Source organism: Taurulus bubalis, assembly GCF_910589615.1.
Source record: "Taurulus bubalis genome assembly, chromosome: 14".
In the NCBI taxonomy this organism is placed as follows: domain Eukaryota; kingdom Metazoa; phylum Chordata; class Actinopteri; order Perciformes; family Cottidae; genus Taurulus; species Taurulus bubalis.
The window spans coordinates 173,999-197,523 of record NC_136602.1 but is presented as its reverse complement, the minus strand read 5'-3'; the positions used below and the strand labels follow the sequence as shown (position 1 = coordinate 197,523).

At 43.3% G+C, this 23,525-nt stretch overlaps 1 protein-coding gene across 1 annotated transcript in view; it reads right to left on the bottom strand.

Annotated features, from left to right (window-relative positions):
* Nucleotides 1-1,261: 1,261 nt before the first annotated feature.
* Nucleotides 1,262-23,525, bottom strand: part of ubr2 (ubiquitin protein ligase E3 component n-recognin 2) — a gene marked incomplete at its 5' end in the record, with an annotated part of 56,384 nt that continues 34,120 nt past the window's right edge. The window contains 16 exons of the mRNA XM_079230277.1: nucleotides 1,262-2,222; nucleotides 2,332-2,433; nucleotides 3,783-3,953; nucleotides 8,681-8,815; nucleotides 14,151-14,259; nucleotides 16,297-16,427; nucleotides 16,765-16,855; nucleotides 17,032-17,170; nucleotides 17,358-17,425; nucleotides 17,553-17,649; nucleotides 17,874-17,929; nucleotides 18,026-18,174; nucleotides 18,256-18,316; nucleotides 18,791-18,879; nucleotides 23,089-23,250; nucleotides 23,355-23,448. Coding sequence (XP_079086403.1) covers nucleotides 2,081-2,222; nucleotides 2,332-2,433; nucleotides 3,783-3,953; nucleotides 8,681-8,815; nucleotides 14,151-14,259; nucleotides 16,297-16,427; nucleotides 16,765-16,855; nucleotides 17,032-17,170; nucleotides 17,358-17,425; nucleotides 17,553-17,649; nucleotides 17,874-17,929; nucleotides 18,026-18,174; nucleotides 18,256-18,316; nucleotides 18,791-18,879; nucleotides 23,089-23,250; nucleotides 23,355-23,448 — 1,796 coding nt within the window. The 3' untranslated portion in view covers nucleotides 1,262-2,080. The remainder of the gene's footprint in view (nucleotides 2,223-2,331; nucleotides 2,434-3,782; nucleotides 3,954-8,680; nucleotides 8,816-14,150; nucleotides 14,260-16,296; nucleotides 16,428-16,764; nucleotides 16,856-17,031; nucleotides 17,171-17,357; nucleotides 17,426-17,552; nucleotides 17,650-17,873; nucleotides 17,930-18,025; nucleotides 18,175-18,255; nucleotides 18,317-18,790; nucleotides 18,880-23,088; nucleotides 23,251-23,354; nucleotides 23,449-23,525) is intronic.

The following is a 23,525-nucleotide window of genomic DNA, read 5'->3' as shown; positions in this document are numbered from 1 at the left end:
CAGCACTAAGGTCTAACAAGACCAGTACAGAGACAAGTCCTTTATCAGCACTAAGGTCTAACAAGACCAGAACAGAGACAAGTCCTTTATCAGCACTAAGGTCTAACAAGACCAGAACAGAGACAAGTCCTTTATCAGCACTAAGGTCTAACAAGACCAGAACAGAGACAAGTCCTTTATCAGCACTAAGGTCTAACAAGACCAGAACAGAGACAAGTCCTTTATCAGCACTAAGGTCTAACAAGACCAGTACAGAGACAAGTCCTTTATCAGCACTAAGGTCTAACAAGACCAGTACAGAGACAAGTCCTTTATCAGCACGAAGGTCTAACAAGACGAGTACAAAACAAGTCCTTTATCAGCACTAAGGTCTAACAAGACCAGAACAGAGACAAGTCCTTTATCAGCACTAAGGTCTAATAAGACCAGAACAGAGACAAGTTCTTTATCAGCACTAAGGTCTAACAAGAACAGAGACAAGTCCTTTATCAGCACTAAGGTCTAACAAGACCAGACCAGAGACAAGTCCTTTATCAGCACTAAGGTCTAACAAGACCAGAACAGAGACAAGTCCTTTATCAGCACTAAGGTCTAACAAGACCAGAACAGAGACAAGTCCTTTATCAGCACTAAGGTCTAACAAGACCAGAACAGAGACAAGTCCTTTATCAGCACTAAGGTCTAACAAGACCAGAACAGAGACAAGTCCCCTATCTGATGCAACTAGAAGGTCATTAGTAATTGTCACTAGTGTCTCTGTGCGATGATGCTTTCTAAATCCTGACTGAAAGTCCTCAAATAAACTATTGTTATGTAAAAAGTCACACACCTGGTTTGCGACTACCTTCTCCAGTATCTTAGAGAGGAAGGGAAGGTTAGAGATAGGTCTGTAGTTAGCCAACACATCTGGATCCAGAGTGGGCTTCTCAAGAAGAGGTTTAATTACAGCTACTTTAAAAGACTGTGGTACATGACCCGTTAGTAAAGACCCATTGATTATATCTAGAGGCACTAACTAAAGGTAAAACTTTAAGACTGTGGTACATGACCAGTTAGTAAAGACCCATTGATTATATCTAGAGGCACTAACTAAAGATAAAACTTCTTTAAAGAAGAATGTTCAGACTTTCTTCTCGAGAACAATAATAAAATACAATTGAAGTGAAGTTGTGGAGTTCTTTATGATTAGTGATTTATTATTATGTGATGGAACGGATTAAACACAAACATGAACTTCTTTTAAAGTTTTTATTGGTTTTGTTATTCTTATACAATATTGTACATTTACTAATTTATACAATAATTCACATATTAACAAGTCTGATGATGAAGAAGATGATGATGATGAAGAGGCAACTTGCTGTGAATCTTTTCATTTAAACCTGAAAAGACAAATTAAATTCAAACATAAATCTGCATTTGATAAGAAACAAATAAATAAATAAATGATTTCTGCTGATTCGTCACGTTTCAACAAAAACTCATAAAAAACTAATTGAACAGGAAGTGACATCACAGCTCTCAATACAAACAGGAAACAGTCTGATATGGTGTAAATATAGGTTTATAGGATTTATAGCTCATTCATTTTCATGATGCTTCAAATATTTCACTAATTTTTGAACTCTGGGAGGCTGTTGCCATGGAAACGCTTAAAAAAACACACTAACTCTCTTAAAAATGATTTTCTTTTCCTCAGTGTGAAATGTTAGGCGTAAGCACTCATTGGACGACGCCGACGCAAAAATCCCATCATGCAACACGATTGAAAATGAAAGAAAGGTAACCTGTGAATCAATCTGTGAGTGACAGCAGCAGGGGGGCGGGGCTTCACTTTGGTTAATCTCCCAAAACAAATGCAAATCTGAAAAAAAACATCTAAAAGAAACGTTCCTAACTTTCTGTCTGAGGGAGGAGCTTGAACATGGACGAGGTCAGAGGTCAAGGGGCGGAGCCTCCATCAGACAGGAAGCACCAAGCCAAAAGTCCTGAAAGAATCCCTGAAAGCGGATCTGAGCCGATTGGTTCAGAGGAGGGTCTGTAACTATAAGGGGCGTGGCTTAGACAGAGGAGCCAATCATCACAGGTGCTGCCAGTCGATGGCGACCAGCGTCTGATTGGCCTCCTGAGCGTGACCGATGACCTCAGCGATGCCGTGCTGTCGCCACAGACGCTCAATCTTCCTGTAGCGGTCCGAACAGAGGTGGAGGGGGTTCCCTCTCCTGAGGACACAAACAAACAAGTAAACAAACAAAGAACCAGGTGGAGGGGGTTCCCTCTCCTGAGGACACAAACAAGTAAACAAACAAACAATATAAGGAGAACACCTACTTGAGGCCCTGGTCTGTTTCTCCGTAGTCGTCCAGGTACGGAGGAGGATAGAAACAGCCTTTTGTTTTACCTGCTACAAACAACACCTGACTTTCTCTGACTCTATACACACACACACACACACACACGCACACACACACACACACAGTCAGTGTCAGTCACCTCCAGAGAGAGCAGGGCCCTGTTTCTCGTACCTGGCTTACTGAGTTAGCGGCTAATTGTCAGGATAAGATGACGTAGGTCAGGCTTTCTCGGTTTCTCGAAGCAAGCTTAGATAAATCACCATAGCAACACATCCAAAAATGTAAACCTGCTCCCGGGCAGGCTGACTGAACTTCACTGGATAAGATGGACACTCCCACGGACAAAAAAGGCAGCTCCCTTCCTCATTGATGAAGGAGCGATATTAGTTATATTAGTTTTATAGGGAGAGAGTTCTTTCAGATCTCCAGGATCCATCCTTTACATCATCATGACTTCCTGTACGCGGCGATATAGATTCTGCCGGCAAGAAATAATTTATTTAGAGAGCTTCTCGAGCCGCGGACATTGATCACCACAGGCGCAGCTGATCGTCTCAGACACAGACTGTCAGCCGCTGCATGCCGCTGTTCTTTAGTTTATTTAGCTCTTAAGAAACTTATGGATGTGTTGAAAGCATCATAATTATATGACAGTGTTATTAGTACACCATGCATATCATTATTGTAGAACATGATTAAGGTGATCGTGATGAGAATACAGAGAATCACACACAATTTATTTTCACTGCTTCAATTGATTGAATTTCTGATTATGAATAATGCATACATACTGATCCGCCCATACACATATTCAAACTCATATACACATATATAGTACATGATTCATACGTGCATACAGTACATATATCCTCATGAGTATATATTTATTCGTAAATATAATCTGATTGATTTGGGTGATGAAGCACTTCAAATTAGCCGATACATTTTCCCAACACTGATACATTTAACTTGTCTGATATATTTGCGACGCTTATGTCTCTCAGCGGGGGCGGAGTTAAAGTTGCGTTCACGGCAACAATGTTGCAAAAACGTTGGAATATTCGCAACGCGTTTGCTGTGAATGACTACGGTATTGACTTCCTCATATGCCTTCATGATCATCTCCTGCTTCTCAGCAGAGAGATAAAAAGAGGTTCCTCTGAGTTTATTGTCCATTGTACTGTTAGAACATGGTGGTGTCAGTGCTCCATTATTATCCTTCTGAAGAGGAGCGGCGCATTTATCCAGATGACTGACGTCTGGCTAGAATTAACGAGACGTTTCAGCGCGGATCAGCCGTGAAGAAACCCAGACAGCTTGATGTCAATCATCTCGCTAATTTAAGCTGGAGATTAGAACATTTGCTTGACTTTGTTTAGCCAGGTACGAGGAATAGGGCCCTGCAGCAGCAGCAGGGGGCGGGGCTACCTGAGGAAGAGGCCGAGCCCGGCTCCACAGGTGGAGGTGTGGGCGGTGCAGGCGCCCACGTCCTCCCCGTCCACCTCCGTCTGGCAGCAGTAGCTCTGGGAGCACAGCATGGAGCCACACACCAGGCACAGGGTGGGGGCCCGAGACTTGTCCCCTCCGGACCGGGGACACCTGCACAGGTATCAGGGAGCAGGTACAGGTGAGCTGTGTTAGAGAGGGCCAGTTTACAGCCAGCAACTCTCTACAGAGGAACTGGTACAGGTACTACAGGTGGACAGGTAAGTACAGTGAGTATATGTAGTGAGTATGTACAGTGAGTATATATAGTGAGTATTTACAGTGAGTATATATAGTGAGTATATATAGTGAGTATGTACAGTGAGTATATATAGTGAGTATATATAGTGAGTATGTACAGTGAGTATATATAGTGAGTATTTACAGTGAGTATATATAGTGAGTATGTACAGTGAGTATATATAGTGAGTATGTACAGTGAGTATATATAGTGAGTATATATAGTGAGTATGTACAGTGAGTATATATAGTGAGTATGTACAGTGAGTATATATAGTGAGTATTTACAGTGAGTATATATAGTGAGTATATATAGTGAGTATGTACAGTGAGTATATATAGTGAGTATATATAGTGAGTATGTACAGTGAGTATATATAGTGAGTATTTACAGTGAGTATATATAGTGAGTATGTACAGTGAGTATATATAGTGAGTATTTACAGTGAGTATATATAGTGTGTATGTACAGTGAGTATATATAGTGTGTATGTACAGTGAGTATATATAGTGAGTATTTACAGTGAGTATATATAGTGTGTATGTACAGTGAGTATATATAGTGAGTATTTACAGTGAGTATATATAGTGAGTATGTATAGTGAGTATATATAGTGAGTATACATAGTGAGTATTTACAGTGAGTATATATAGTGAGTATGTACAGTGAGTATATATAGTGAGTATTTACAGTGAGTATATATAGTGAGTATGTACAGTGAGTATATATAGTGAGTATTTACAGTGAGTATATATAGTGAGTATGTATAGTGAGTATACATAGTGAGTATGTACAGTGAGTATATATAGTGAGTATATATAGTGAGTATATATAGTGAGTATTTATAGTGAGTATATATAGTGAGTATTTACAGTGAGTATGTACAGTGAGTATATATAGTGAGTATTTACAGTGAGTATATATAGTGTGTATGTACAGTGAGTATATATAGTGAGTATTTACAGTGAGTATATATAGTGAGTATGTATAGTGAGTATATATAGTGAGTATATATAGTGAGTATTTACAGTGAGTATATATAGTGAGTATGTACAGTGAGTATATATAGTGAGTATTTACAGTGAGTATATATAGTGAGTATGTATAGTGAGTATATATAGTGAGTATACATAGTGAGTATTTACAGTGAGTATATATAGTGAGTATGTACAGTGAGTATATATAGTGAGTATTTACAGTGAGTATATATAGTGAGTATGTACAGTGAGTATATATAGTGAGTATTTACAGTGAGTATATATAGTGAGTATGTATAGTGAGTATACATAGTGAGTATTTATAGTGAGTATATATAGTGAGTATTTACAGTGAGTATATATAGTGAGTATTTAAAGTGAGTATATATAGTGAGTACATATAGTGAGTATACATAGTATGTACAGTGAGTATATATAGTGAGTATTTACAGTGAGTTTGTACAGTGAGTATTTACAGTGAGTATGTACAGTGAGTATTTATAGTGAGTATATATAGTGAGTATTTACAGTGAGTATATATAGTGAGTATTTACAGTGAGTATGTACAGTGAGTATTTATAGTGAGTATATATAGTGAGTATTTACAGTGAGTATTTACAGTGAGTATTTACAGTGAGTATATATAGTGAGTATTTACAGAGAGTATATATAGTGAGTATGTACAGTGAGTATATATAGTGAGTATTTACAGTGAGTATATATAGTGAGTATGTACAGTGAGTATTTATAGTGAGTATTTACAGTGAGTATGTACAGTGAGTATTTATAGTGAGTATTTACAGTGAGTATATATAGTGAGTATTAACAGTGAGTATATATAGTGAGTATTTACAGTGAGCCACCACCAACATGCGCTTATATCCTCCAGACTCGACTACTGCAACAGCATCCTCTACGGCTCCAACTAAATCCTCAATGAACTCCAATATGTTCAGAACTCTGCCGCCTGACTGCTCACCTCCACCTGCCGCTATGAACACATCAGTTCCCTCGGTCACACATCATCCCGGTCCTACACAGCCTCCACTGGCTCCCGGTCAAGTACAGGATTGACTTTAAAATAATACTCATCACCTACAAAGCCCTAAACCACCTGGTCCCTCCCTACCCTTCAGACCTCCTCCCCCTCACGCCCCAACCCGCTGCCTCAGGTCCACCGATGCAAACACTCTGAAGACCATCAGGACCAAGAACAGGACCTGATGGGTGACGGGGTCTTCAGCTGCTGCACCCCCTGGAACGCCCCCCATCCACACCCATCAGGCTCCCACCCTATCTTCATTCAAACAAACTCTGTTAACTCCTGCTCCCTACCCTTCACCTGTTAACTCCTGCTCCCTTCCCTTCACCTACTAACTCCTGGTCCCTACCCTTCACCTGTTAACTCCTGCTCCCTTCCCTTCACCTGTTAACTCCTGCTCCCTTCCCTTCACCTGTTAACTCCTGCGCCCTTCCCTTCACCTGTTAACTCCTGCTCCCTACCCTTCACCTGATAACTCCGGGTCCCTACCCTTCACCTGTTAACTCCTGCTCCCTTCCCTTCACCTACTAACTCCTGGTCCCTACCCTTCATCTGATAACTCCGGGTCCCTACCCTTCACCTGTTAACTCCTGCTCCCTTCACCTACTAACTCCTGGTCCCTACCCTTAACCTGTTAACTCCTGCTCCCTTCCCTTCACCTACTAACTCCTGGTCCCTACCCTTCACCTGTTAACTCCTGCTGCCTACCCTTCATCTGATAACTCCGGGTCCCTTCCCTTCACCTACTAACTCCTGGTCCCTACCCTTCACCTACTAACTCCTGGTCCCTACCCTTCACCTGTTAACTCCTGCTCCCTTCCCTTCACCTACTAACTCCTGGTCCCTACCCTTCACCTGTTAACTCCTGCTCCCTTCCCTTCACCTACTAACTCCTGGTCCCTACCCTTCACCTGTTAACTCCCTTCCCTTCACCTGTTAACTCCTGCTCCCTTCCCTTCACCTGTTAACTCCTGCTCCCTACCCTTCACCTGTTAACTCCTGCTCCCTTCCCTTCACCTACTAACTCCTGGTCCCTACCCTTCACCTGTTAACTCCTGCTCCCTTCCCTTCACCTACTAACTCCTGGTCCCTTCCCTTCACCTGTTAACTCCTGCTCCCTTCCCTTCACCTGTTAACTCCTGCTCCCTTCCCTTCACCTGTTAACTCCTGCTCCCTTCCCTTCACCTACTAACTCCTGGTCCCTACCCTTCACCTGTTAACTCCCTTCCCTTCACCTGTTAACTCCTGCTCCCTTCCCTTCACCTGTTAACTCCTGCTCCCTACCCTTCACCTGTTAACTCCTGCTCAACAGGTGACAGCAAGTAAATATTTCGATACTTTGGCTTGCTTCTCTTAGTCGGTCAATCAGATCAACTTCCAATTACTTCCAGACAAACAAAAGATTTTCATGACGCCAGCCCCCAAAGATTTTGATGTTTCGTGAAACGCTGTTGCCGTGGCGACCCATCCTTCGCGGTCAACAACAAAGTCACTTTTGAGGGACGAGGCATGCTCGACACGTAACTAAACTTGCCACACACACTGGGACCATGCTCTAAACCGTACCAGAAGTCGGCCAATTTCATTTTCGTCCTTCATTTCTAGTTCAAATTGCCATAGTTTCCCAGTAGGTGGCGCTCTGACTGTGAGTTAATATTGACATGCAGAAGTCTTCCAGCCATGCCTCTCATGAAGCATGTTCACTTTGGAACAGTTGTGACAAAGTACAGTGGAGTTACAACAGCTTGCTGCATGATCACGAACCACATGCAATAGTCGTCACACCACTTCCACGCCGTTCCATGAAACCTCAAGCTTTTGATCACTTTAATACATATTTTTATCTTTTATATACATTTATATATATATTTACATGTATACAATATATACATATATTCCAGTTTCCAGAGGTCAACCTTTCTGCGATCACATCAAATGACAGAACTCAGTCTGTACAGTGTGTACAGAGTGTGTACAGAGTGTGTACAGAGTGAGTACAGAGTGTGTACAGAGTGTGTACAGTGAGTACAGAGTGAGTACAGAGTGAGTACAGAGTGTGTACAGTGAGTACAGAGTGAGTACAGTGAGTACAGTGAGTACAGAGTGAGTACAGAGTGTGTACAGAGTGTGTACAGTGAGTACAGAGTGAGTACAGAGTGAGTACAGAGTGAGTACAGTGTGTACAGAGTGTGTACAGAGTGTGTACAGTGTGTGTACAGTGAGTACAGAGTGTGTTCAGTGTGTACAGAGTGTGTACAGAGTGTGTACAGTGTGTGTACAGAGTGTGTACAGTGTGAGTACAGAGTGTGTACAGTGTGTGTACAGTGTGTACACAGTGTGTACAGAGTGTGTACAGAGTGTGTACTGTGTGTACAGAGAGTACAGAGTGTGTACAGTGTGTACAGAGTGTGTACTGTGTGTACAGAGAGTACAGAGTGTGTACAGTGTGTACAGAGTGTGTACAGTGTGTACAGAGAGTACAGAGTGTGTACTGTGTGTACAGTGTGTACAGAGTGTGTACAGTGTGTACAGTGTGTACAGAGTGTGTACAGTGTGTACAGTGTGTACAGAGAGTACTGACGTGAAGCTGGACGCCTGGTTGATGAGGACGCTGTAATCTTCTGGAAGTTGGATCAGCTGGTTTGACTCTCTGGGGAACCTGACGATGACTCCGCCCACCTGCAGAGTCTGTCTCACACCTGGGTGACAACACCACCTGCACATGCACGCACACACACGCACACACACAAGTAACACACACACACACACAGGTAACACACGCACACAGGTAACACACACACACACACACAAGTAACACACACACACGTAAATGCGCACACACAAAATGTATTCAGGAGGAAGCTGACCTAAATGACATACACCATGACTTCACTGTCATCTGATATTCAGCTGTTTCAGTGTGTGTGTTACCTGTATGTGTGTGTGTGTGTGTGTTAGAAGAAAAACTTATTTACTCTTAATCAAGTACTGTTTCACAGTTATATTATTAATCATATACTGTGTAAAGGCGTGTGGCTTCTCATGTGACCTCCTCTCCTGTTAAAACATACGTGTGCTTTAACAGCGACCTTCTGACAAATCATGTTGTGATTCTGACTCTGTTCCTTCTTCGAAGAATAAATGTCCTGATTAATGATTTTACCTCAAGGTGTCGAGTAAATTTTTCTAACATATTGGTCCTTCGAGCCGGATTCAACATCTCCCCTCCAGAGTCTTTCCTGAAACCTGCACGGGGAGTCCAGGACTCTCACAGAAAGCCCTCCGCCCTACAACTTGCAAGAGTGTAGTTTGGTGTTTTTGTGAGGCCAGGACTGACTGGAGGAGAGAGGAGTGACGAGAGATCCGTTTTATTTTTTCACCGACCCAGTGAGGAAATCACTTCAGGTGCGTATGTTTGAAGTGTCTGTTCATCGGTAAAAAGTTGATAAATGATCTCCCAGATGTGTAGCAGATTTAAAAAAACTTGACATTTCCGCATCATTGTCAATAATTAAACTTATATTTAAGAGAGGGGGTGGATAATATTTTTGAACTAATTAAAGGGGGACGTCTGGTGAGAATAGGGTGCTAAGAAGCAAGGAGAAATAAAACGATATTGGTGGACTGGCTTTGTAAGCCCCACGTGAGCGCGCGCTGCAGCCTTCTGCTGTAGTAGAAGCTTCGCATTCAGGTCTTCTGGTATTGGGTTCATGAAACCTTTCTCCTGGCTTCTAAGGATACAAAAAACTCATTAGACGACCCAACGTCAGAAGAGAAGAAAGGGGTGATGTGGTCTGTTAAATCATGTGATAAGTATCATTGAGTAGGACTGCTACCACCCGGAGACGGGAAGTAATTACGTTACAATGAATATTTGGCCCCCCAGGTGAAAGAAGAAGAAGGGGAAATTGTACACAGGCTCAAAGGCGGGAAGCAGGTTTTAAATGATAAGAGGTAATTGATGAGATTGGGGACAATCAAAAAGAGGAGTGGGTAAGGAATCTAAGGCCAGGCAGAAGGGAAGACAAGGTGGAAAAAACTAAATAAAAATAAAAAGCGCTTAGTATAGGAATAAAATAAAAATAAAGACATGGGGTCAAACACTAGCAAAGGGAGTAAAGAGCAAGAAAATTACAAGAAGTGTGAACAAAACATGACTAACTTTTCTAATCTGTATCCAAGCGATGATAAGGTGTGTGCGGAGGCCAACTCCTCCGTGTTCTTGCCTATGCTGCCGCTCCTCCTGCGGCAGTGATCTCACTATCCAGAGTCTCCTCCAAAATATTCCACGCCACTCTCTCCACCTGCCACTGCGGCCCGGACACGCACAGCCAGGATGCAGCTATGATAGCTGACCTGTTGTCTGCATTGGAGATAACAAGAGGAGTGGGCGTGGGCACGGGAGGGAGAGTGGATGGAAGGACGCCACAGAGAAGGGAACTTGTTTCCGCTGTGGGAAGGAGGGACACTGGAGGCGGGGCTGCTGGAAGGGACGGAAAGCATCGGAGACGCGTCAATGATCCACTACAGCGGAATCACAAGGTCGTACTAACACACACATGGGCTGGGGACACTGAATAAAATAAATATGAAAGTGTTTGTTGCTAGATATAAGACTAGATATAATATAACATAATATTGTTGGTTAATTCCAGAACATACAAATCTGTTATTTGAACCTCAGAAGACAACAGATTAATAAAATGATAAATCAAACGCAAGAAGGCATGAAAGTAGTTTAGGTTACAATAAAATGACTGCTACCAGACTATGGTTATAAATTAAACCTAGCCACCACAATCTATAACGTAGGAATTAAAGAATAAAAAGATTTGAAGTGGCTCCGCCATTTGGAACAACAACAAACGAGGGACATGCGAGAGCTGGTTCTTTAAAGCCGTACGGCAAAAATAAGAATAACAAATCTTTACTGAGGTAATATTACATTTTTTTTTAGAATCAGAAGGTATTGTGAAAATCTTACCATCTTTTCTCAGAGGAAAGGCTGCTAAACTAGCTAAATGCTAAAACTCCACAGGAGAGTCAGATTTTACTCTGGTATGTTCCAAAACAATACATAAGAGTGCAGAGACGGGACTCTGGCACTATTTTGGAATTCTTTGGGACATTAAAGTAAACAAAAAGAAACTGCAGCTTTGTGGAGAGAGAGAGAGAAAGAAAGAAAGTAATGTGAAACTGTTTAAAGTGGACTGGATGGTGTATGGTATGTGAAGAGAGGAAGATTAAGGAATGAGTGTGTATGTGGGAGAGGGATCGTGTTTGGATCAGAGAGAGCTTATATGTCACCTGCAAAACACCCTTAATGCTGGCAGTGTTGCTTTCACAACCTCATTTAACTATGGAGAGATGATACAACTTATTGCCCACAGCTGATGAAGTTCAACACATGACCGTATTGAGAGTGTGAACTGATCTAACAAGCCTATAGGCATAAAGAAATGATAAAGACCATTTTACTTTTGAAGTTCAACACTTCATTAAATAAAATAATAAAAAGAAAATATGCAAACAAGTGATCCACAGCAAGCAAAAATAAATAAGAATAAACATAGCTGTGGGAGGGATGGGGAAAGGGTTCTGAAGGTTTCCTGAAGGTAGATTAGTATTGCCTTAAACAATACATGGAGATACAGCTCTTTTTAGCCATGTGGAACTATGGCTAAACAGGTGGGAGGGTATGTAGGACGGTGTTTAATGCATATGGCTTTACTAATCACTCAAATAAAAAAAATTGCCAGAACCAGAATATCCATTTCAGTACATTTGCATGAATTCTATTGAACTCAACCGATGTGAGGGGAATACATGTTGTCTAAACGATTATAAAATAAGGTTTTCAAAATAGGTTGAAGTATGTTCAACTAATTCATCAGATGCTTTAACAGTGGTGGCAGAAGCCTTGACGAAAGACATAAAACCGAGGTTCGGGTTTCACTGAGAAAGAATTTACTGTGATAACTCCACACACTTAGTAAACAAGTCTTAACACACTTGGCTGCTGTGTCTGGGACAGAGGTGAAGTATCATAGTTCACTGTCCCCAGTCAGCAAGACTAATACATAAAATACGTTTTTACTGCATATCTAATTACTTTAAAAATGTATAATAATTTAGTTTAAATATTTGTTTTGCACACACTGCAGAAAGTGAGCCAATTGTCTGCAGAGTTTTGCCGCTGATAAACCTTAAATTACGGATACCAAGCACCTCTTATGTGAAGTCTGGGTGAACAGGGATTTGAATTCAATATGATTATTTGTCTGAAACCAGTGAAGATACTAACAGCATATAGGAGGCTTAGTGGTGTCTGTAAGGCTTCAGTGGGAAACACTTGCAGAAATTGGTAGAGCAATGGAGACACTTAGACCAGGGCATGTGATTAGACTACCAGGTTTATGCTGTTGGAGGAACAATAAATGAGTTAAATGGTCTAAGGGATTCAGGGGAGTATACACTATCTGTTGATAACACTGGACAGGATGTCCAAACTTTTTCTCAAAATGAGGGTAAATCAATTCCCAGAGAATGCCTAATGCAGACCAGTCACAACCACAAAAACAACTATTGATGATAAGGTCACCACCGCTCCGAGCAGCACAGATGCAGACGGGGTCACTTATCTCAACATGACTACAAACTGAGGCTCTAAACACTAGAGGCCAGGTTCACTGCGTCCTACATCTATTCTCCTCCCCCAATGTAACAGACGCTGTGCCGCCTTTCCAGTAGAATGACTCAGCACCGCCCTGTTTCTCACCCTGAGCTGCAAACTACACTTGTTTCACTAGATACTTCTTTGAAGGAACTCTGGTGGCACCCTGAAGGGGTTAATGTGACATCACACAGAATCAAACTGTAGCAGGGATAGAGTCAATATTCCTCTGGTGGAAACAATAAAATAGGGTTGATTGGATACATGATGCAGAAAGGAATGGCATGTAGACATGTTGCTGGGGGAGGGGGAGGTGGTGAGGTGTCTGTAGAATGTTTGACTGATCCTGTTGTATTTATATTTCCTACCAGCACGGCGCTGGACGGGTCAGAGACCAGGGGTTCTGAGGATGGCAGAGAGCAGGGATTTACAAGCCCTTCAACAAACTGCTGGAATCGTGGTCCACTTCCCCACGAGGTGAAGCAGTGGGGCAGCAGACTCCTGGTCCCCTGCATTATGACAAGGCCATCTGTCTGAACACACTGATAACACTGGACTGTAAAACAATTATGATTCACACGCCGAAAATCAAGAGACATTCCAGAGTGATGACTGCAGTACCATATCTGCAGCTGGTGGAGAAAAGAACATTATTTTATTTCAGGAAGGGAAAAGTTGCTTATAGAAAGGTTTTATCCTCCAAGAAGGTTTTCATCCTGATATAAACATCTTTACCCGACGACAAAGTGCTATCCAGAAATAAAGCATTGTTACTAGACAATAAGATTTTTTTAAAGTCCTGAATCCAGGGTTTTTGGTAAATGTGATGATATATTCTAAAACGTTTTTCTTTTAATTAAATTGTTATACTTAGTATAAAAATGAGGGAAATGTTAGAAGAAAAACTTTTAATCAAGTACTGTTTCACAGTTATATTATGAATCATAGACTGTGTAAAGGCGTGTGCTTCTCATGTGACCTCCTCTCCTGTTAAAACATGCGTGTGCTTTCACAGTGACCTTCTGATGGTCCTGAGATGCGGATGCCTCCATGTCTCTGTGTGAAGAACGTGGTGCTCCTTGTGATCATGACCATGCCAATGCAAGCCAACCTGAAGAGTCATGAGAGCTTCTGTGATGGTGTCATTAATGTATTTAAGAGGTAACTCTCTCATTCATGGAGCAGTCCAGGATACGCAATTGACATCATGTTGTGATTCTGACTCTGTTCCTTCTTCGAAGAATAAATGTCCTGATCTATGATTTTACCTCAAGGTGTCGAGTACATTTTTCAAACAGTGTGTGTTACCTGTGTGGTGTGGTGTGTGTGACCTGTGTGGTGTGGTGTGTGTGACCTGTGTGGTGTGTGTGTGTGTTACCTGTGTATAAGCGGCTCCAGCAGTGTGTGGTGAGTCTGGTGGAGCTGCAGCAGGTTGGAGGGCAGATTGAGGAAACTACACAGGACCTCCCACTGACCTGGACCTGCAACTACAACACACACACACACACACACACACACACACTTTCTTAAATTCACATTTTAAAGGCACTTGCATATGGGATACATACCCATATGTTACAGCTCTCTGCATAATGAGGCACCAACTAGTTACTATGTTTACATAATGTGCATGTGTTATGTACTCTGTATGTAGTGTGTACTATGTACTCTGTATGTAGTGTGTACTCTGTATGTAGTGTGTACTATGTACTCTGTATGTAGTGTGTACTCTGTATGTAGTGTGTACTATGTACTCTGTATGTAGTGTGTACTCTGTATGTAGTGTGTACTATGTACTCTGTATGTAGTGTGTACTCTGTATGTAGTGTGTACTATGTATGTATGTTTTATGGTGAAGATATGAACATATATATATATATATATATATGAACATATATAGATATAGATATGAACACATATACACACATACACTCACCTAAAGGATTATTAGGAACACCATACTAATACTGTGTTTGACCCCCTTTCGCCTTCAGAACTGCCTAAATTCTACGTGGCATTGACTCAACAAGGTGCTGAAAGCATTCTTTAGAAATGTTGGCCCATATTGATAGGATAGCATCTTGCAGTTGATGGAGATTTGTGGGATGCACATCCAGGGCACGAAGCTCCCGTTCCACCACATCCCAAAGATGCTCTATTGGGTTGAGATCTGGTGACTGTGGGGCCATTTTAGTACAGTGAACTCATTGTCATGTTCAAGAAACCAATTAGAAATGATTGGAGCTTTGTGACATGGTGCATTATCCTGCTGGAAGTAGCCATCAGAGGATGGTACATGGTGGCCATAAAGGGATGGACATGGTCAGAAACAATGCTCAGGTAGGCCGTGGCATTTAAACGATGCCCAATTGGCACTAAGGGGCCTAAAGTGTGGCAAGAAAACATCCCCACACCATTACACCACCACCACCAGCCAGTGGTAACAAGGCATGATGGATCCATGTTCTCATTCTGTTTACGCCAAATTCTCACTCTACCATCTGAATGTCTCAACAGAAATCGAGACTCATCAGACCAGGCAACATTTTTCCAGTCTTCAACTGTCCAATTTTGGTGAGCTCTTGCAAATTGTAGCCTCTTGTTCCTATTGGTAGTGGAGATGAGTGGAACCCGGTGGGGTCTTCTGCTGTTGTAGCCCATCCGCCTCAAGGTTGTGCGTGTTGTGGCTTCACAAATGCTTTGCTGCATACCTCGGTTGTAACAAGTTGCTCTTCTATCAGCTTGAATCAGTCGGCCCATTCTCCTCTGACCTCTAGCATCAACAAGGCATTTTCGCCCACAGGACTGCTGCATCCTGGATGTGTTTCCCTTTTCACACCATTCTTTGTAAACCCTAGAAATGGTTGTGCGTGAAAATCCCAGTAACTGAGCAGATTGTGAAATACTCAGACCGGCCCGTCTGGCACCAACAACCATGCCACGCTCAAAATTGCTTAAATCACCTTTCTTTCCCATTCTGACATTCAGTTTGGAGTTCAGGAGATTGTCTTGACCAGGACCACACCCCTAAATGCATTGAAGCAACTGCCATGTGATTGTTTGATTAGATAATTGCATTAATGAGGAATTGAACAGGTGTTCCTAATAATCCTTTAGGTGAGTGTATATATATATAGATATGAACACATACATATACATATATATATATAGATATGAACACATAAATATACATATATATAGATATGAACACATACATATATATATAGATATGAACACATACATATATATATATATATATAGATATGAACACATAGATATATATAGATATGAACACATACATATATATATATATATATATATATATAGATATGAACACATATATACGTCTTCATGTGACTGAACCAGTAAAACCAGTCTGAGCTGCAGAGAGCAGTGGTGGTGAAAGAGCTGCTTTCAGATTCATCCGTCACAAAGACACACTGACAACCTGTGTGTGTGTGTGTGTGTGTGTGTGTGTGTGTGTGTGTGTGTGTGCGTGCGTGTGTGCGTGCGTGTGTTGTTACCCAGCAGGTCAGCAGGTGGCGCTGTAGAGTTCAGGTAGTGGAAGAAAAGGGCGGCGGCTCGGAGGAACGGCAGGATGCCAGCTTTAAGACAACGAAACAGCTGCCACCCAGAGGTCACTTCAGGTAACACACTGACACACACACACACACACGCACACAGTTCATTAAACACATAACAAAACAATATATTAAATAGAAATAAAAAAATCTAAATTTGGCCAAATAGGATAAATAGATTATAAACAATCAATTAATAAAGAGCAATATAGTTTGCTGTATTTATTGAATTCTTTAAATATTCATTTATTAACACATTACTCAGAAATATTTATCAATACATAAAGAAATAATTTGTCATTTGTCTTATTTCCCTCGTCACTCTGGACTGCTGGTCAATACCAGCTCAGCAGGTGTGTGTGTGTGTGTGTGTGTGTGTGTGTGTGTGTGTGCCTGTCTGTGTGTACTAACCTGCCCAGGTGTTTCCTCAGCGTGTTGTAGAGCTGACAGGTGAGCTCCTCCTCCTCTGATGCGCCGCCATCCTGATCCATACACACCTCCTCTACAGACAGGTGAGAGACAGGCAGGTGAGAGACAGGCAGGTGAGAGACAGGCAGGTGAGAGACAGACAGGTGAGAGACAGGCAGGTGAGAGACAGGCAGGTGAGAGACAGACAGGTGAGAGACAGACAGGTGAGAGACAGACAGGTGAGACAGTGTGTGTTCATGTGAGTGAGACCTGTGGTGGAGGTGAGCAGGATCTGCACCAGGTGAGCCACAGTGACCAAGTGAAGCAGGTGGAGGTGGGCAGAGTCCACAACTCTCAGTCCTGATTGGTCCAGACTGTGAACCGAACTGTAAGACATCACATTGTAGACCTGCAGAGAACAACACTGACCGTTAACAGGAACTCTGGATTTACTGACTTTATCTTGTATAAACTGACCCTACACTGGATTTACTGACTTTATTGTGTATAAGCTGACCCTACACTGGAAGATGACTGGGTTTAGACTAAATCAAAATAAACTTGGTTTAAACTCGGTATGAAGTGATGAAACTCACCAGCAGGTGAAACATGTCGATGTCGAGGATAGAGAGATTGTTTTCTACCTGAGAGTCTGGAACTAGGGCTACAGCGCACACACACACACACACACACACACACACACACACACACACACACACACACACACACACACACACAGATTACAAACATACCGTATGCAACTGTATATGTGTGTGTGTAGTGTGTGTTACCTGCTAGCAGCCTGATGAAGTGCGACTGAACTGTTGTTGGTGGAGCCGCATTCCAACAGGCTGAACTGAACCTGGTGAGAGAGCTTAAGCAGTCATCCTGTAACACACACACACACACACACACACACACACACACACACACACACACACACACACACACACACACACACACACATTATATCTTCATGATGTGTACCTGGTGAACAGGTGATAGACCCTCCAACATTCCTCTACCTAACAATGCAGGTTTCCATTTAAATCTCTAAAACCCCGCCCCTCTGCCACTCCCGTCCAATCAGACGGCCCGCCTCTCTTTGTTACCTGTCGACAAGGTAAACTTCCAAACAACGGCCTGTCCTCTTCCATCAGGAGGCGCTCTGCAATGAAACGCACTGTCAGCATAACGTCTGACCTCCCAGGTGTGTGTGTGTACACTCCCAGGTGTGTGTGTACCGTCCCAGGTGTGTGTGTACCTATGCTCTGGATGGTGTAGGCGCAGGTGGACCAGCTCAGCACCGGGACTCTGTGGTCCTGCTCGTTGGGGTTCAGCTTCAGTCCCACCTTGTAGGTGGACATGCTGAAGGTGGTGATCATCTCCCTGACGCTGCTGGAGAACGGGTTCCTGAGAGAGACGGTGACATCATCACCTGCTGACATCATCCAGGTGTGTTCTAACAGATGTATGGTACCAATGCAAACTCACTGTGGAGTGAAGTCCACTCTGAATCCTTCAGGGACAGCAGGCCCCGCCCCCTCTGCTACACCTGAAATATGAAATGTATCGAATTATAGATTTTATTAATCAACAAATCTCAAACAGAAACAGGTGTGACTCCGCCCTCTCAATGATTGACAGGTGAAACGGTCTAGCAGGCTGATTAGTGAGTCACGGATCAGCCCAGAGTCCCTGAACACCACACAACTACAACAGGTAACCGGCTCCATTTTAAAGGACGACTCCCCCTCTTTGCACAGGAGGTTCAGGTTCTCCCTCTGGAGGAGGAGTTTAGAACCACGGTGAGAACAAAGAGGTATAAAACAGCTTTGTTCCAGCAGCCATCACTCAGGTGAACATGTTATAATTATAAGCAGCACTGATCTGTAGCTTTGAGTACTTCATCATGTTTGTCTGGTTGTCTAATGTATGTCCAGAAGATGCCTCATGTTCTACTGTTTTCTACTGGAGACCAAGTCTACCTACAGGAACTCATGAAGTAAACAAGCCAAAGGTGACTGACCGTCAGACGGCTTCCTCTGGGCGGAGCGAAGTGCTGCTATTTGCTGATTGGTCATTTTAAGCCACGCCTCCAGACAAGGATGATCGACCCTGAGAGAAAAAAGAGAGTTGACTTGTGCCCAGGTATGTGTGTGTGTTCAGGTATGTGTGTGTGTTCAGATGTGTGTGTGTGTTCAGCTATGTGTGTGTGTTCAGCTATGTATGTGTGTTCAGGTGTGTGTGTGTGTGTTCAGGTATGTGTGTGTGTTCAGGTATGTGTGTGTGTTCGGGTATGTGTGTGTGTTCAGGTGTGTGTGTGTTCATGTATGTGTGTGTGCTCAGGTGTGTTCAGGTATGTGTGCGTGTGTTCAGGTGTGTTCAGGTATGTGTGTGTGTTCAGGTATGTATGCGTGTGTGTGTGTTCAGGTGTGTGTGTGCGTGTGTTCAGGTGTGTTCAGGTATGTGCGTGTGTGTTCAGGTATGTGTGTGTGTGTTCAGGTGTGTTCAGGTATGTGTGTGTGTTCAGGTATGTGTGTGTGTTCAGGTATGTGTGTGTGTTCAGGTATGTATGTGTGTGTGTGTGAATGTGTGTTCAGGTATGTGTGTGTTCAGGTGTGTGTGTGTGTGTTCAGGCATGTGTGTGTGTTCAGGTATGTGTGTGTGTTCAGGTATGTATGTGTGTGCGTGTGTGTGAATGTGTGTTCAGGTATGTGTGTGTTCAGGTGTGTGTGTGTGTGTTCAGGCATGTGTGTGTGTTCGTTCAGGTATGTGTGTGTTCAGGTATGTGTGTGTGTTCAGGTATGTATGTGTGTGTTCAGGTATGTGTGTGTTCAGGTATGTGTGTGAGTTCAGGTGTGTGTGTGTGTTCGTTCAGGTATGTGTGTGTTCAGGTGTGTGTGTGTGTTTAGGTACGTGTGTGTGTTCAGGTATGTGTGTGTGTGTTCAGGTGTGTGTGTGTGTTAAGGTATGTGTGTGTGTTCAGGTGTGTGTGTTCAGCTATGTATGTGTGTTCAGGTATGTGTGTGTGTTCAGGTATGTATGTGTGTGTGTGTGTGTGTGTGAATGTGTGTTCAGGTATGTGTGTGTTCAGGTGTGTGTGTCTGTGTTCTGGCATGTGTGTGTGTTCGTTCAGGTATGTGTGTGTTCAGGTATGTGTGTGTGTTCAGGTATGTATGTGTGTGTTCAGGTATGTGTGTGTGTTCAGGTATGTGTGTGAGTTCAGGTGTGTGTGTGTGTTCGTTCAGGTATGTGTGTGAGTTCAGGTGTGTGTGTGTGTTTAGGTACGTGTGTGTGTTCAGGTATGTGTGTGTGTTAAGATATGTGTGTGTGTTAAGATATGTGTGTGTGTTCAGGTGTGTGTGTGTGTTCAGCTATGTATGTGTGTTCAAGTATGTGTGTGTGTATGTGTGTGTTCAGGTATGTGTGTGTGTGTTCAGGTGTGTGTGTGTGTTCGTTTAGGTATGTGTGTGTTCAGGTGTGTTCAGGTATGTGTGTGTGTGTTCAGGTATGTGTTTGTGTTTAGGTATGTGTGTGTGTGTGTTCAGGTGTCTGTGTTCAGGCATGTGTGTGTTCAGGTGTGTGTGTTCAGGCATGTGTGCGTGTTCAGGCATGTGTGTGTGTTCAGGCATGTGTGTGTTCAGGTGTGTGTGTTCAGGCATGTGTGTGTGTTCAGGCATGTGTGTGTGTTCAGGCATGTGTGTGTGTTTGTTCAGGTATGTGTGTGTGTTCAGGTGTGTGTGTGTGTTTAGGTACGTGTGTGTGTTCAGGTATGTGTGTGTATTCAGGTATGTGTGTGTGTTCAGGTGTGTTCAGGTATGTATGTGTGTGTGTGTGTTCAGGTATGTGTGTGTTCAGGTGTGTGTTCAGGTTTGTGTGTGTGTTCAGGCATGTGTGTGTGTGTTCGTTCAGGTATGTGTGTGTGTTCAGGTATGTGTGTGTGTTCAGGTATGTGTTTGTGTTCAGGTGTGTGTGTGTGTTCAGGTATGTGTGCGTGTGTTCAGGTGTGTTCAGGCATGTGTGTGAGTTCAGGCGTGTGTGTGTGTTCGTTCAGGTATGTGTGTGTATTCAGGTGTGTGTGTGTGTGTGTGTTTAGGTACGTGTGTGTGTTCAGGTATGTGTGTGTGTATTCAGGTATGTGTGTGTGTTCAGGTGTGTTCAGGTATGTGTGTTCAGGTATGTATGTGTGTGTGTGTGTTCAGGTATGTGTGTGTGTGTGTTCAGGCATGTGTGTGTGTGTTCAGGTATGTGTGTGTGTGTTCGTTCAGGTATGTGTGTGTGTGTTCAGGTATGTGTGTGTTCAGGTGTGTGTTCAGGTTTGTGTGTGTGTTCAGGCATATGTGTGTGTGTTTGTTCAGGTATGAGTGTGTGTTCAGGTGTGTGTGTGTGTTCAGGTGTGTGTGTTCAGGTATGTGTGTGTGTTCAGGTGTGTGTGTCTTCAGGTGTGTGTGTGTGTTCAGGTGTATTCAGGTATGTGTGTGTGTGTTCAGGTGTGTGTGTGTGTGTTCAGGTGTGTGTGTGTGTTCAGCTATGTATGTGTGTTCAAGTATGTGTGTGTGTATGTGTGTGTTCAGGTATGTGTGTGTGTGTTCAGGTGTGTGTGTGTGTTCGTTTAGGTATGTGTGTGTTCAGGTGTGTTCAGGTATGTGTGTGTGTGTTCAGGTATGTGTTTGTGTTTAGGTGTGTGTGTTCAGGTGTCTGTGTTCAGGCATGTGTGTGTTCAGGTGTGTGTGTTCAGGCATGTGTGTGTGTTCAGGCATGTGTGTGTTCAGGTGTGTGTGTTCAGGCATGTGTGTGTGTTCAGGCATGTGTGTGTGTTCAGGCATGTGTGTGTGTTCGTTCAGGTATTTGTGTGTTCAGGTGTGTGTGTGTGTTTAGGTACGTGTGTGTGTTCAGGTATGTGTGTGTATTCAGGTATGTGTGTGTGTTCAGGTGTGTTCAGGTATGTATGTGTGTGTGTGTGTTCAGGTATGTGTGTGTGTGTGTGTTCAGGCATGTGTGTGTGTGTGTGTTCAGGCATGTGTGTGTGTGTTCGTTCAGGTATGTGTGTGTGTGTTCAGGTATGTGTGTGTTCAGGTGTGTGTTCAGGTTTGTGTGTGTGTTCAGGCATCTGTGTGTGTGTTCGTTCAGGTATGTGTGTGTGTTCAGGTATGTGTGTGTGTTCAGGTATGTGTTTGTGTTCAGGTGTGTGTGTGTGTTCAGGTATGTGTGCGTGTGTTCAGGTGTGTTCAGGCATGTGTGTGTGTTCAGGCGTGTGTGTGTGTTCGTTCAGGTATGTGTGTGTATTCAGGTGTGTGTGTGTGTTTAGGTACGTGTGTGTGTTCAGGTATGTGTGTGTGTATTCAGGTATGTGTGTGTGTTCAGGTGTGTTCAGGTATGTGTGTGTGTTCAGGTATGTGTGTGTGTGTTCAGGCATGTGTGTGTGTGTTCAGGTATGTGTGTGTGTGTTCGTTCAGGTATGTGTGTGTGTGTTCAGGTATGTGTGTGTTCAGGTTTGTGTGTGTGTTCAGGCATATGTGTGTGTGTTTGTTCAGGTATGTGTGTGTGTTCAGGTGTGTGTGTCTTTAGGTGTGTGTGTGTGTTCAGGTGTATTCAGGTATGTGTGTGTGTGTTCAGGTGTGTGTGTCTTCAGGTGTGTGTGTGTCTTCAGGTGTGTCTGTTCAGGTGTGTGTGTGTGTCTTCGGGTGTGTGTGTTCAGGTATGTTCAAGTGTGTGTGTGTGTGTGTGTTCAGGTATGTGTGTTCAGGTGTGTGTGTGTGTGTTCAGGTGTGTGTTCAAATGTGTTCAGGTGTGTGTATGTGTTCAGGTATGGGTGTGTGTTCAGGTGTGTGTGTGTGTGTGTTCAGATGTGTGTGTGTGTGTTCAGGTATGTGTGTGTGTTCAGGTGTGTGTGTATGTGTTCAGGTATGTGTGTGTGTATGTGTTCAGGTGTGTGTGTTTGTACCTGTAGTCAGGTGTGTGTGTGTACCTGTAGTCAGGTGTGTGTGTGTGTGTGTGTGTGTACCTGTAGTCAGGTGTGTGTGTGTGCCTGTAGCCAGGTGTGTGTGTGTACCTGTAGTCAGGTGTGTGTACCTGTAGTCAGATGTGTGTGTGTACCTGTAGTCAGATGTGTGTGTGTACCTGTAGTCAGGTGTGTGTGTGTGTGTGTGTGTACCTGTAGTCAGGTGTGTGTGTGCTTGTAGTCAGGTGTGTGTGTGTGTACCTGTAGTCAGGTGTGTGTGTACCTGTAGTCAAGTGTGTGTGTGTACCTGTAGTCAGGTGTGTGTGTGTACCTGTAGTCAGGTGTGTGTGTACCTGTAGTCAGGTGTGTGTGTGTGTGTGTACCTGTAGTCAGGTGTGTGTGTGTGTGGCAGCAGAGGGATCACAGTGTTGCTCAGACACTCGCACAGCGGACACAGGAACTCTCCGTTTTCCACATCGTAGCTGGTATGACCTCGTAGACGCTGCTGACGTCTCTGCTCTTTCAACTGCACCGCCTCAAAGTACCTGAGAGCGCGCACGCACACACACACACACACAATAACTTATGTTGTGATATGACCCTATATAAATGGATAAAGTTATTATAAGGTGTGGATGCAGTGCCTCACCTCTGCCAGCAGGTGGCGTGCATGATGTGTCCACAGCTGGCCGTGTGGATCCCCAGTGACAGAGCAGGGTCCATGAACAGAGGGTCGTGGCGCTCTAAAACACACATTTACACATTTGGCAAACAACACGGAATAACAGCGGCTGCTGTCCCGATGATGTCATAGTGAGGC